The 10,601-nt window shown below is 41.7% G+C and overlaps 1 protein-coding gene across 1 annotated transcript; it reads left to right on the top strand.

Moving 5' to 3' along the window:
• Nucleotides 1-6,485: 6,485 nt before the first annotated feature.
• Nucleotides 6,486-8,888, top strand: foxl1 (forkhead box L1). The gene has a single exon (XM_061222663.1). The coding sequence runs from the start codon at nt 6,595-6,597 to the stop codon at nt 7,726-7,728; it is 1,134 nt and encodes a 377-aa protein (XP_061078647.1). The 5' UTR covers nt 6,486-6,594; the 3' UTR covers nt 7,729-8,888.
• The last annotated feature ends 1,713 nt before the right edge of the window (nt 8,889-10,601 follow it).

Raw genomic sequence — 10,601 nt, 5'->3', positions numbered from 1 at the left:
AGAGGGCGCACCGCTCACGGTCTTCGTACTGTGTCTTATCTCTTCATATCTGTTGACAAAAGGATCGGCTGTGCTTGCCCACTGGACTGTGAGAGCGACAGGGCCTAGGTAAGGAATGCTAGCGTGTTTCTATGTCAACCACAAAGACTGAGACATATTTGCCAGGTCCGAGAGAGATTGTGCATTGCAGAGTCTGATATCAGTAGCCTAATACAGGTGCAGTACCTGCAACCTGTATTACTGAGGGGATTAGAGACTCTTCACAACCACCAACCTGCATGGGAACACCTGCACAAACCCCTACAACCAGAACCTTCACAGACAGCTGGGATGTTTCCATGCTTGTTTGATTGCGTATCAATTTACATGCATCACCGCATCATAACAAAACGGTTAATACACTAAAAAGCTACAGTATATTAAGAAAAATATGGCATGGGGTGAGCAGTGGCCTCTGGGGTGTGTTTATTAATGAGTCTGGCAAAATAAGGAATTCCGGGTAGTCTGTCCAGATATTTTCTCTGGAGTTGGAGGGAGCCTGCTTGAAAACTCAAGGTGTTTAGGGCTTGCTGGTAACTGATATAAACCGCGCCAATGATAATATGATGGGGCCCTTTTTGCACATGCTCCACGTGAGTAGACATGGCTGGGGTAAGACCAGGGTGCCGGTTAGGAGCTGCGCACTCCCAACAAAAACATGGCCTGTACCCTCCTCGAAAGCCCAGTGACACAAAGAAAAACACCAACCCCCTTTGTACATCTGCTGCTGCAGTAACACCAACCCCACGGTGCAGAGATCTTCAGAATAACACCAACCCCACAGTCAGAGATCTTCAGAATAACACCAACCCCACAGTGCAGAGATCTTCAGAATAGCACTAGCTCCAGTGTACAATTATGAAAAATTAAAAGTTCCTCCTTTGAGAGGAGCAAAGCTTTTTTGTTCTTCTGCTTGAGCAGACCCAGGAAAATGATGATGCAATTTTCCCTCTGCTGGCCATCATGGTATCTGCACCATTATAATTCACCCCCCTACCGGCTGTCAGAAGGATTTCCATTATACCGTATCAACCCATACCGATGACTGCAGGAACCTCAACAATCCGTACTTAGAGGACCATACAACTACAGCAGGAGTGTCGAACTCAAGTCCTCGAAGGCTGCAGTATGTTCAAGTTTTTCTGTTTTGCTTTCAATCAGCAGTCAATTTATCAGTGACAAAGTTAGTTACTTAAGAGGGGAAGACCCAGCATACACCTCCGTCAGGATCAGAATTTGAGAATTTGGAGCAAATGTTACATTTTGAGATTACGGTTTATGTTATCAGTGAATATGTATATGTGACTGTTCTGCCTTACATTTTGATCCGTCCTACAATTTTAGTTAATACATATCTGTACACTTTTATCATAGCACCGCATTCAAGACTCCAGAATGCTGGCTTAGGCCTTTCTACCTGTGTGCACAAGCATAATAATAAAATGAATTTCATGTTCTTGTGAATCTATTTAACGAGACATTCTATTGACATGAACAGGGAAACGTTCCTTTACCGACGCCACTAGATGGCGACAGAAGCATAGAAATTAATTTACCAAGGAAACCGTATTAAACGCAAATGCAGTATTTCAGCGTTGTTGACTTATATGAGACTAATGCAATTTCGTTCAGCCTGCCAAGTGTCAGGTTTCATATGACAGCCAGACTGGCTTCTCCCGTTAAACAAATACAGGCTACCAATTCGCAGATGAAAATGTCCAAACTGAATATCCCACAGCTCTATGCGTGGGAAAGTAAATTACAAACAGATTGTCAGCGAAACGCGCTATGGATGTGTGTAGCCATTGTTAACTTAAAAACTGTAACCTGGACATTCACGCCTATCCCCCGGCTCATTGACGTTCAGTGTCAATGCTTTTGAGAGAGATGTACTGAATTGGTTTTGTCTTTGTAATTGTGTAAGTTTATTGCCTTTGTATAATTTATATATCTAATAGTCAATGCTCGTTTTCGACGCCAAGAAAACTGCTGCAATCGATTATGATTATATTATAATTATTATCCATAACTGATACTATTCTTACTATTCGCACTCATCTTCGTCACCATTATAAATTACCCTGATTCTTGTGTGCACAGACATTATCATTCATTTAACTTAATTCTAAATATCACCTTCTATTTATATTGTATTCTTTGAATTAAAATCGCATTGTTTATGCAAATGTAAAATAAATTAGGCTATTTGAATACATTTCCGTCTTTACATTTAGGCTAGCCTATATTTGCATCATTTTATATCATTACATCTTCGCTTCACAAAATCATTGTAAATTAATATTTAGTTACAATATACATTTAAAATGTATATTTATTATGTATAGATCACATTATAACATCACCGTAAATGTTTTAAAATAATAATTTTAGAATTTTTCAGAAATTGAAATAACTCTCCTTATAAATTCCCTTGATGCGTTTGAGATATTTCGAATTCGGGTATAAAGAATTAAACGTGAAGGAGGGCACTCGCTTATACCACAGTCAAATATCTCTGCTTTATTACAGACCGAATAGAAGCATATGTCCGGATATTTTTTAAACTCCATTTAATACTTAGAATTATTTAAAAAGACGCTGATTTGCTGATATGACATTTCAATGCGTTATCCGGGTACTTGCAGAACACGAGGAACAGGGATGAAATTCGTACGCAAAGCAAAATAGTCTCGGGGCAATTCCTGTGGCTAGTGCTATTGCGCACGCTTGCAGGTCGTGTAATGTTTTAATTGGGGTCATTTTTGCCCATCGCGGTCCCTGGTTCATGTCCATTGAACACTGATCTGTCAACTCACAGCCCCGATGACGCATGCAAACGCGCTGATGGTGTCGGACTCACAAGTTAGCCAACCGGCCTTCTACCTGACATCTGTGCAGCCTGCTACACGCATCGTGCGATGCGCGTGTGCTCGAGTTCTGTGCAATTACCAGCGAAGAGGACAAGGTCCCGCTACCTCTGCGCCAAAATGAGAGAAAATATCCAGCGCTAGTTAAAATAAAGCAAAGCAGCACATACATAGGCTATACATACGCGCAACTATATCGGGTCCTCCACCTGCAGTTTCCTGTAGGCTACCGTTCTGCCTTAACCGCAGCACTGACAGTATCTCCGGAGATGGGAAGACATCTCAATCAAATGGCACCTCAAGCACTGGGCTCCAGAGAGAGGTTCGGGGACACGGGGCTTTTAGTGGCCAATAAAAATTCCCTTTACTATGTTTGAGATGTTTAGTGTCCATTGCTCGGCTTTGTGTGCCACGCATGTACACACAAGTCTATGTAAACAGCCGATTTCGGCAACAGCGTGCATTGATCTGAGGTATGATAAGAACGTGTTTACAGGATTCTGCTTGAACGCATACCGGAGGACACAACGTATTTGTAAGGAATTTGTTTCCGTGTTCGATAGCTTGATGCAATTCGTACCCTGGCTTTATAAGTCCCCGTTCAGCAGTGTTGTTTACCTGCACGTGTCGTGTGTTGAGAATACAGTGCGTTTAACTGGTCACGTGATGACCTCCTGCACGCACTTCAATTACATGTTATCAGCGTTATGTTTATTTAAAGATTCTTGAAAATCATACAAAGGACTTGCTATGTTTTGTATGAAAAACAGATTTAATGAGATTTTGCTATAGAGTCAGTTTCTTGATTTTATATAAAAATTGGCATATTAAAATAGTATGCGCAAGCAGTTTATTTTAATATCAAATCAAATGCCGATTTGATATATAATTCCCAATTCGTTTTTGTATTTATTTAGTGTTTTAATAACAAAGAACCCAAACTATTCAACTGTATTTGTTTTTATCTTTGTTTTAAATCGGCGTGCAGTGAAATAGCCTACCTAATGATCATCATATGATGAATCATAAAGAAAATATAATCCTGCAGTCATTAGCCTACTATCGCTAGACTACTTCTCACAAAACGGCAACGAAATAATACCACTAATCACTAGTATTATTTTGAAGACGATAAAATGAAAACGGCAAATGTGTCAAAGTAATACCATGTATTTGTGCATAATTACAGGTATCAGTAATATTATAGTCATTTACAACAAAACAATTTAATTTAATTAATTTTGAGCCCATTTTCCAGGCGCCATCTATGTTAAAGAAAAGATAAAAATGTGACCTCTTTGCAAAACTCTTCAGAATGATTGAAGAGATTCTGTTTATCTGTGTGAGAGACCCGTATGTCATACCACAGTCCGCACATCTACAGGGTTCACCCGTTAGATCTTGCTGTGACAACAGCTGCTGCATCTAGTCATTAGGTAGTTGCATGTTGCATAAATCTCAAAAACCAATAACTGCCAACTATAGCGGATAACAATATACTCTTTTCGTTTAGAAACCCGGTTTATTAGCCTATTATTTTATTATCTACAATTTTTTTATATATTATTTTTTTAAATCGATAAATATAGGCCCCATAACCCCTACCAAGTGTAAAAAAAACAGTGAAGTTCCTACAAGACAGTAGGAAATTCCCTAATTTAAGATGCCAACTACTGGAAAAATAAGTACACTGGACACTGTACGTCTCGTAGCAATAGGCCTGCAGCAATTATTTGTGTTGCAAAACACTGTCGCCGTAGGACTCGCCGTAGACTACAGGTTGTATTGATTTATATGGTCAGGAATACGATCCGTGGTCAGTGGGAAATTGTTCTTCGAAAGCTCAACAATTAGAAAAACTGTTGTTTATAGTTTTGCAGAAGCGACCGAGGCGTCACCTTTTGGCCAGTCACAGACGCCGTCCGAATGGAACGGCGTTCCATATCCTGTTACTGCGCTAGACACTAGCCTAATACAAAGTCCATAATTATTTTTAGAAACCCGGGTTTAAAAGGAATATTTAAAATGAGTAACAGCAAATGAACATCAAACTTGCTTTACATGTAGGCGACCCCACATGACATAATATTTGTTGTGCTTTTATCGCGGTCAAATTTTCATAATCGGAGGCGAATGTCACAGTTTTAGTTTGATCGGGGTGCTGAGAGACCCATGATTTAGATAAGACTGCGGTTCAACGTGATGGAGTATCCGACCTTCGTTGTCAGACACGTGTGAGCCATTACTTAAATCGGAAATCTGAAAAGGCACGTACAGAGATGGAAAACACACAAGGGAAACCTGAAATGTTTATAAAGAACGAACGAAAATGGCCACACAATTACTGAGTCAATTAGTAATAATAATAATAATAATAATAATCATAATAATAATAATAATAATAAAGACTCTCTCTATAAAGATGAGAAGACAATGCCACGGAGCTCTCTCTGTGGGACTGAATGAACAAAACACTGCAGGCGCTGTGACTGTCAGTGACGTTGCTGACTTTTGGGTCTTGTTTCCATTTCTCAATGAATCACCGCATGAAAAAATAAAAGGGACAAACGCAGACTAAAAAGGAAAAGAAGAAAGACAAATTAAGAAAAGACTTGGGTTTATCTGTTGAAACTTCCAAACTCATAATGTAAGCACGCGCCAGCTGTGCGCACTTGTAAAGTTGTTATAATCCCCCCTCCGTCCTATAAACAGGAAAATACATAATATAAAGCTACAGGCACGCATTCACAAATAATACAATTTAGCTTCCTCGTCCCGCCAAACTCCCCTTTTATGGAAGAGACAAGCATAGGCTCGTGTGCCGTATGGAACCGTGCCCCCTCGCCCCCCCCCCCCCCCAAAGTATTCCGGAGCCGTGCTGTTTAAGTGATCGCCCGGAGAGAACACGGACCGCAGGGAAACAGTATATAACTGTTGATCTTATTCCGAATAAATATTCGACAATTTTATCTCACTTGCGATCTCGTATATGTCTACAGAAAGAAATGGAACACGGGTTAAAAATATACCTAGCACTTTATTGTTTATGAAAAAATCCCAATTTTAGCTGCAAGTAGACGTTGAAAAAACATCAATATAAAATGATTGTTTAAGTTATTTCCTTACTCATACTTTATTTTCCTTTCAAGTAATCAACAGCGACTCCCAGATCGAACCCCGCTACGTTTGCTTGTTCTCTCTGTGCGAGCAACTTTCAGCGTCAAGGGTGGACGTGATACTTCAAACATCAGATCAGTGCGTTTATGTATTGGGTGCCCGGAAATTTTTCCAAATAAACACAGCTTGATTCGACTTGGGTGGGCAGACTTATCAACAGACTAATTCTATAAACAAATGAACGGATAGCCGAGCACACCATTGGCTGGTAGCTAGGGGACACGCAGGGAGAGAGAGAGCAAGGGCTTTCTGCAATGAAATTTTAATTAATGTGGGTGGGCTGAGAACACAACGAGTGTTTATCATAGACAATTTATTTTCCAGCGCTAAGTCAACATAAAATTGCAAACGTACAACAATTATCTAACATTTTTAGACTTGTGAGGCAGGGACACGGTGGGAACAGCGCAGACTCTCCTGAGAACAGGCACGGAGTTCCTCGCTCTGCGGGCTGGACCTTGCTTTGAAACGGGTCACATTAGACGCTGGACCTGCGGAGCGGAGTGGAGTAATGAGCCTTTATAGCAGCCGAGTGCAGCAGCTGGGCGGAAGCCCGCCGACACTGAGTCTCTCTAATTCCTCCCTGATATACCTGTATGGAAATGACAGCAGGGGCATTCTCCCCGCTCTGGGATTCACCCCCGGTCGTCAGGAGCCTCCGCAGAAGCCGCCCTACAGCTACATAGCACTCATCGCCATGGCCATCAAGAGCGCGCCGGAACAGCGCGCAACCCTCAGCGGCATCTACCAGTTTATAATGGAGCGGTTCCCTTTCTACCACGACAACAAGCAGGGCTGGCAGAACTCTATTCGCCACAATCTCTCCCTCAACGACTGCTTCATTAAGGTTCCCAGAGAGAAGGGCAGGCCCGGGAAAGGTAGCTACTGGACCCTGGATACCAAATGCCTGGACATGTTCGAGAACGGTAACTACAGGCGCAGGAAGAGGAAATCCAAGTCCCAGGAGTCGCGCGAAGCCAAAACTCGCTACAAGAAGAACAATGGACATGCGTCTGTCTCCTCTCCTAGTCTCAAACCTGCTGCTAACCTCCTTATTGCAACGGCGACAGACTTGGAGAGGCAACCGCGGCAGAATGATCAATATGGTGCGGATATGAAACCTGCTCTATCCGAGATTAGTAAGAATCGGGTGCAGATGTGCACGAATGATCTGTACCCGTCGCCGGGAGCGCATAACTCTTGTCCCCCATCCCTTACTCCCGCGGAGGACTGGTGCAGGTCCTGTTTATCCATCCCGCCATGTGGTCCAAAGTCCCAGTCGCTCGAGAAGGTCGCCATTTCCTGTGAGGACACTGCGCATTCCGTGGGCAGCCCTGCGTTTAGCGTGGCAGCGAACTCACTCGACAGATCGAGCAGGCAGAAGGGAATGATACAAGGTAGCGTTGCGAAAACCACCGACAGGGCGAAGGGTTTTAGCATAGACAGTATCCTGTCGAGAAAGGGTACCCAAAGCTCCTATAGAGGAATTGCTGACATGCCTACGCGAGGCTTGGAGACTGACAGCTCAGCGTTCAGTGCGTCAATGATACTGGGAGCGCGCGCGCCCCAGCTGTATCACATGGGATTCCCTCTTTGCCCTTACCTGTCGTTCCCGTGTCCGGAGAAAGTCTTGCACTTCCAGTGAGATTATTTAAAAAGTGATCACGAAAGCTCATTCTTCGGGTCCTGTTAATGACTTTAACCGACTTTCTGTCGCGGTTGCAGATGGTAAGAATGGTTTACCGCACAATTATTCTGTGTGGCCAATAAACTGACTGTCATCTATCATTAGGCTATACATTTTCAGGTCATATTTTCCTCGGAGTTTAAAACTATATTGTATGAACTCGATCTCCACTGCAGTCTTCGTCAGTGCTCGTGTCAGAACTCTGCTCACTCTTGAATTCTATACGGATCTGTGTATTTGTTTAAGTGTGACTGAGAACTGTTAACAGTCTTCAGCCTATAGCCCAAATGACACTTCTCTACAATTCAGTACGAACAAATCTTATATTGCAATGACATTGAAATGTGTTCGAAATAAAATACGTTACCGCCCAAAAACAGAAAGTCAAATGCATAAAATATGGACAAGCACATTGCTGGGTAATTTAGGAAAGACAACGAAGCGTATCTGTAATATGTTCTAGTCGTTTTAATGTTGGAGTACACGTTTGTTTGCTAAAATGAAACGAGCCACTACACGGCGTATAGGAGTGTTTAGACTTTAACTGTTGCAACAAAAAAAAAAGTTTAGCATATCATCCTGTCAGTAACGCATCATCATAAAGATGAGGGCCATCAGCCCCCTAACTGAAGCCCGCACTATTGTCCACGCGACTCCACTTTCCGTACCATAATTTATAAAGTCCAGCTGGGGCGCGAGGGCCCTTTTCCCCTTCCTCTAAAAAAAAAACCTACCAGCACGTAGGACAGGGCAGGCTGCGTGACGTTGATGCGGGGGCTGAAAACCACGTATGTAAAACAAAAGCACAGTTGGGGAGCAGCTGGCGACAAACTGTTCACTAGTCCTGCGCGTATCCACCATCCAGACTGTCTTCTGTTTGGATGACCATTGCTGAAGGTTCAGTTATTCTATTTTCCCCATGTTCGTCCCTATAAATGTGGTGAAGTTGGATAAGGCAGTGATGACTGTATCTAGATAGATATGCAAAGATTAGGCGACGACCAACTGCACATTTACCTATTCAGGAATGTAAAATTTCAGGAAACACAATTATTATGACGGTCGTTATTGTGACCGTTATGTGTTGTCTGCACGTTTATTATGATAGTGATATGATCGTGCAGGTGATGTTGATTGACTATCAAGTTTTCAAACATTTTCTTAATTATATTTGAAGTGGAAATGTACCATTTGAAAAGGCAACATTTAATTTATCGCAAGTTAAAGCAATGTCTGCTTGTCCGTGCATTTTTGCTTGCTTTTATTCTTGTTATGCATTTTCTGCTGAGTTTCATTATCGCGTGTGCCGTCTCACAGACATTACTTTCAGTTTAATGTAATCAATTTGATTTTATTAAAATATTTTCGTCTGGAAGAGAGTCGACTTGTCTTTTATTCCCTTCGTTTTTTTATGGTGTCCTTGAAGGCTAAAAAGTATCTGATGTGAAATTGCTCATATGAAATTGTTTATTGATCGCTCATTAAGTGGTCAAACCCCACGCTGATTCTTTCGGTGGTGTTTCATTTGTCAGACGTTCCAGTGGGTTTGAACTGTGTTCATTAAAAATCATAAGGCTTTAGCCTAATTTTACATAATTTTTATCATTATCAATATTTTTTCTTCTTCTGATGAACTAGGTTTGAAAATGTCAGTTGTGGGATCATGTAACACAGAGATAACAACATTTAGACATGACCCATTTTTTGGTACGAAAGAACGACGACCTTTCTAAGCTCTCTGCCTCTAAAAATAGCCCGGGGTTCCGCTCAGCTGAGCCTCGAACCACAGCTCGGAGAGCACGAATCAGGAATGCGTGTAGAAATAAATAAACTTACCCACACTGGCGGAAAAGAACTTAGGCATTTCCTGTGTTAGATTTTTTGGTCAGAAGTGTAAATAAAACGTCATCTTGAAAAACCTGCAGGAAAAGGACTGCGCGTTTACAGCCCTCCGGGCGTAGAATTAGCGTTATTTGCACACACTCTGGCCGTCACTTGACCTGTCCAGACCAACTTTACAGTTCTGGCTCTTCACTGCGTTCATGTTGAGTGTCTGAATCTTAGAGCGCGCATGCAATTGCTTGCACATTGACGACTTCACGAACTTTATGACCGAGATTGTCTAATAAATTGTACGCTACGTTTGCTCTCACACATAGTAATACACCAAACTACACTCAACTACACCAACTAAACTGTAGTCCAACAGGAAGTGACGCAATCACACCATTAGGTCTTATTAAAATGATTCTGCTCATGGAATCGTGATTCTTGATTAGTGATTCTCTTCAGACATAGGAGGCAGTGACATTGAAGTTTTCATCACTTTCCATGCTTCCGCAATAATGCTGTCAATCATATGTTTATTCCTCTTCCTGAAGCAGCCAGGATAGAAATGGTCCTGTCATTCAAACAGACATTGCATAATACAGTTAATGATGCTTCTATCCAAAGCAAGTTATAGTTGATTGGACTAAGCAGCAGACACTGATGTCTGGTCCCTATAGCTATAGATTGATTGTAAAGTGTTCCTGTTTCTCTCTGTCACACACAGACCTGCTGGACAAATCCACAAACTCAAACAGCAATGTTCAAAGTAGGAATGGCAATAGTACGTTATAAACTTTGACCTCCATAAGTGTGTTTGTGTATGCATGTATGCGTGTGTGTTGGTGTGAGTGCTGGTGTGTATTTGAGTTGTAAGTTGTAATGGAGAAGATCCCTTGTTATAAAATTGTAATTACTTGTTTTGATTAATGTAAATATACTGGTGTTCTAGTTATGAAGCGTCTCTTTTTTTTGTGCCAATGTATCTGTTTTTGCGAAGTTCA

Source organism: Conger conger, chromosome 15 (genome assembly GCF_963514075.1).
Source record: "Conger conger chromosome 15, fConCon1.1, whole genome shotgun sequence".
Classification (NCBI taxonomy): Eukaryota; Metazoa; Chordata; class Actinopteri; order Anguilliformes; family Congridae; genus Conger; species Conger conger.
Note: the sequence above shows the minus strand (reverse complement) of the source record. Positions and strands in the feature narration are given on the sequence as shown.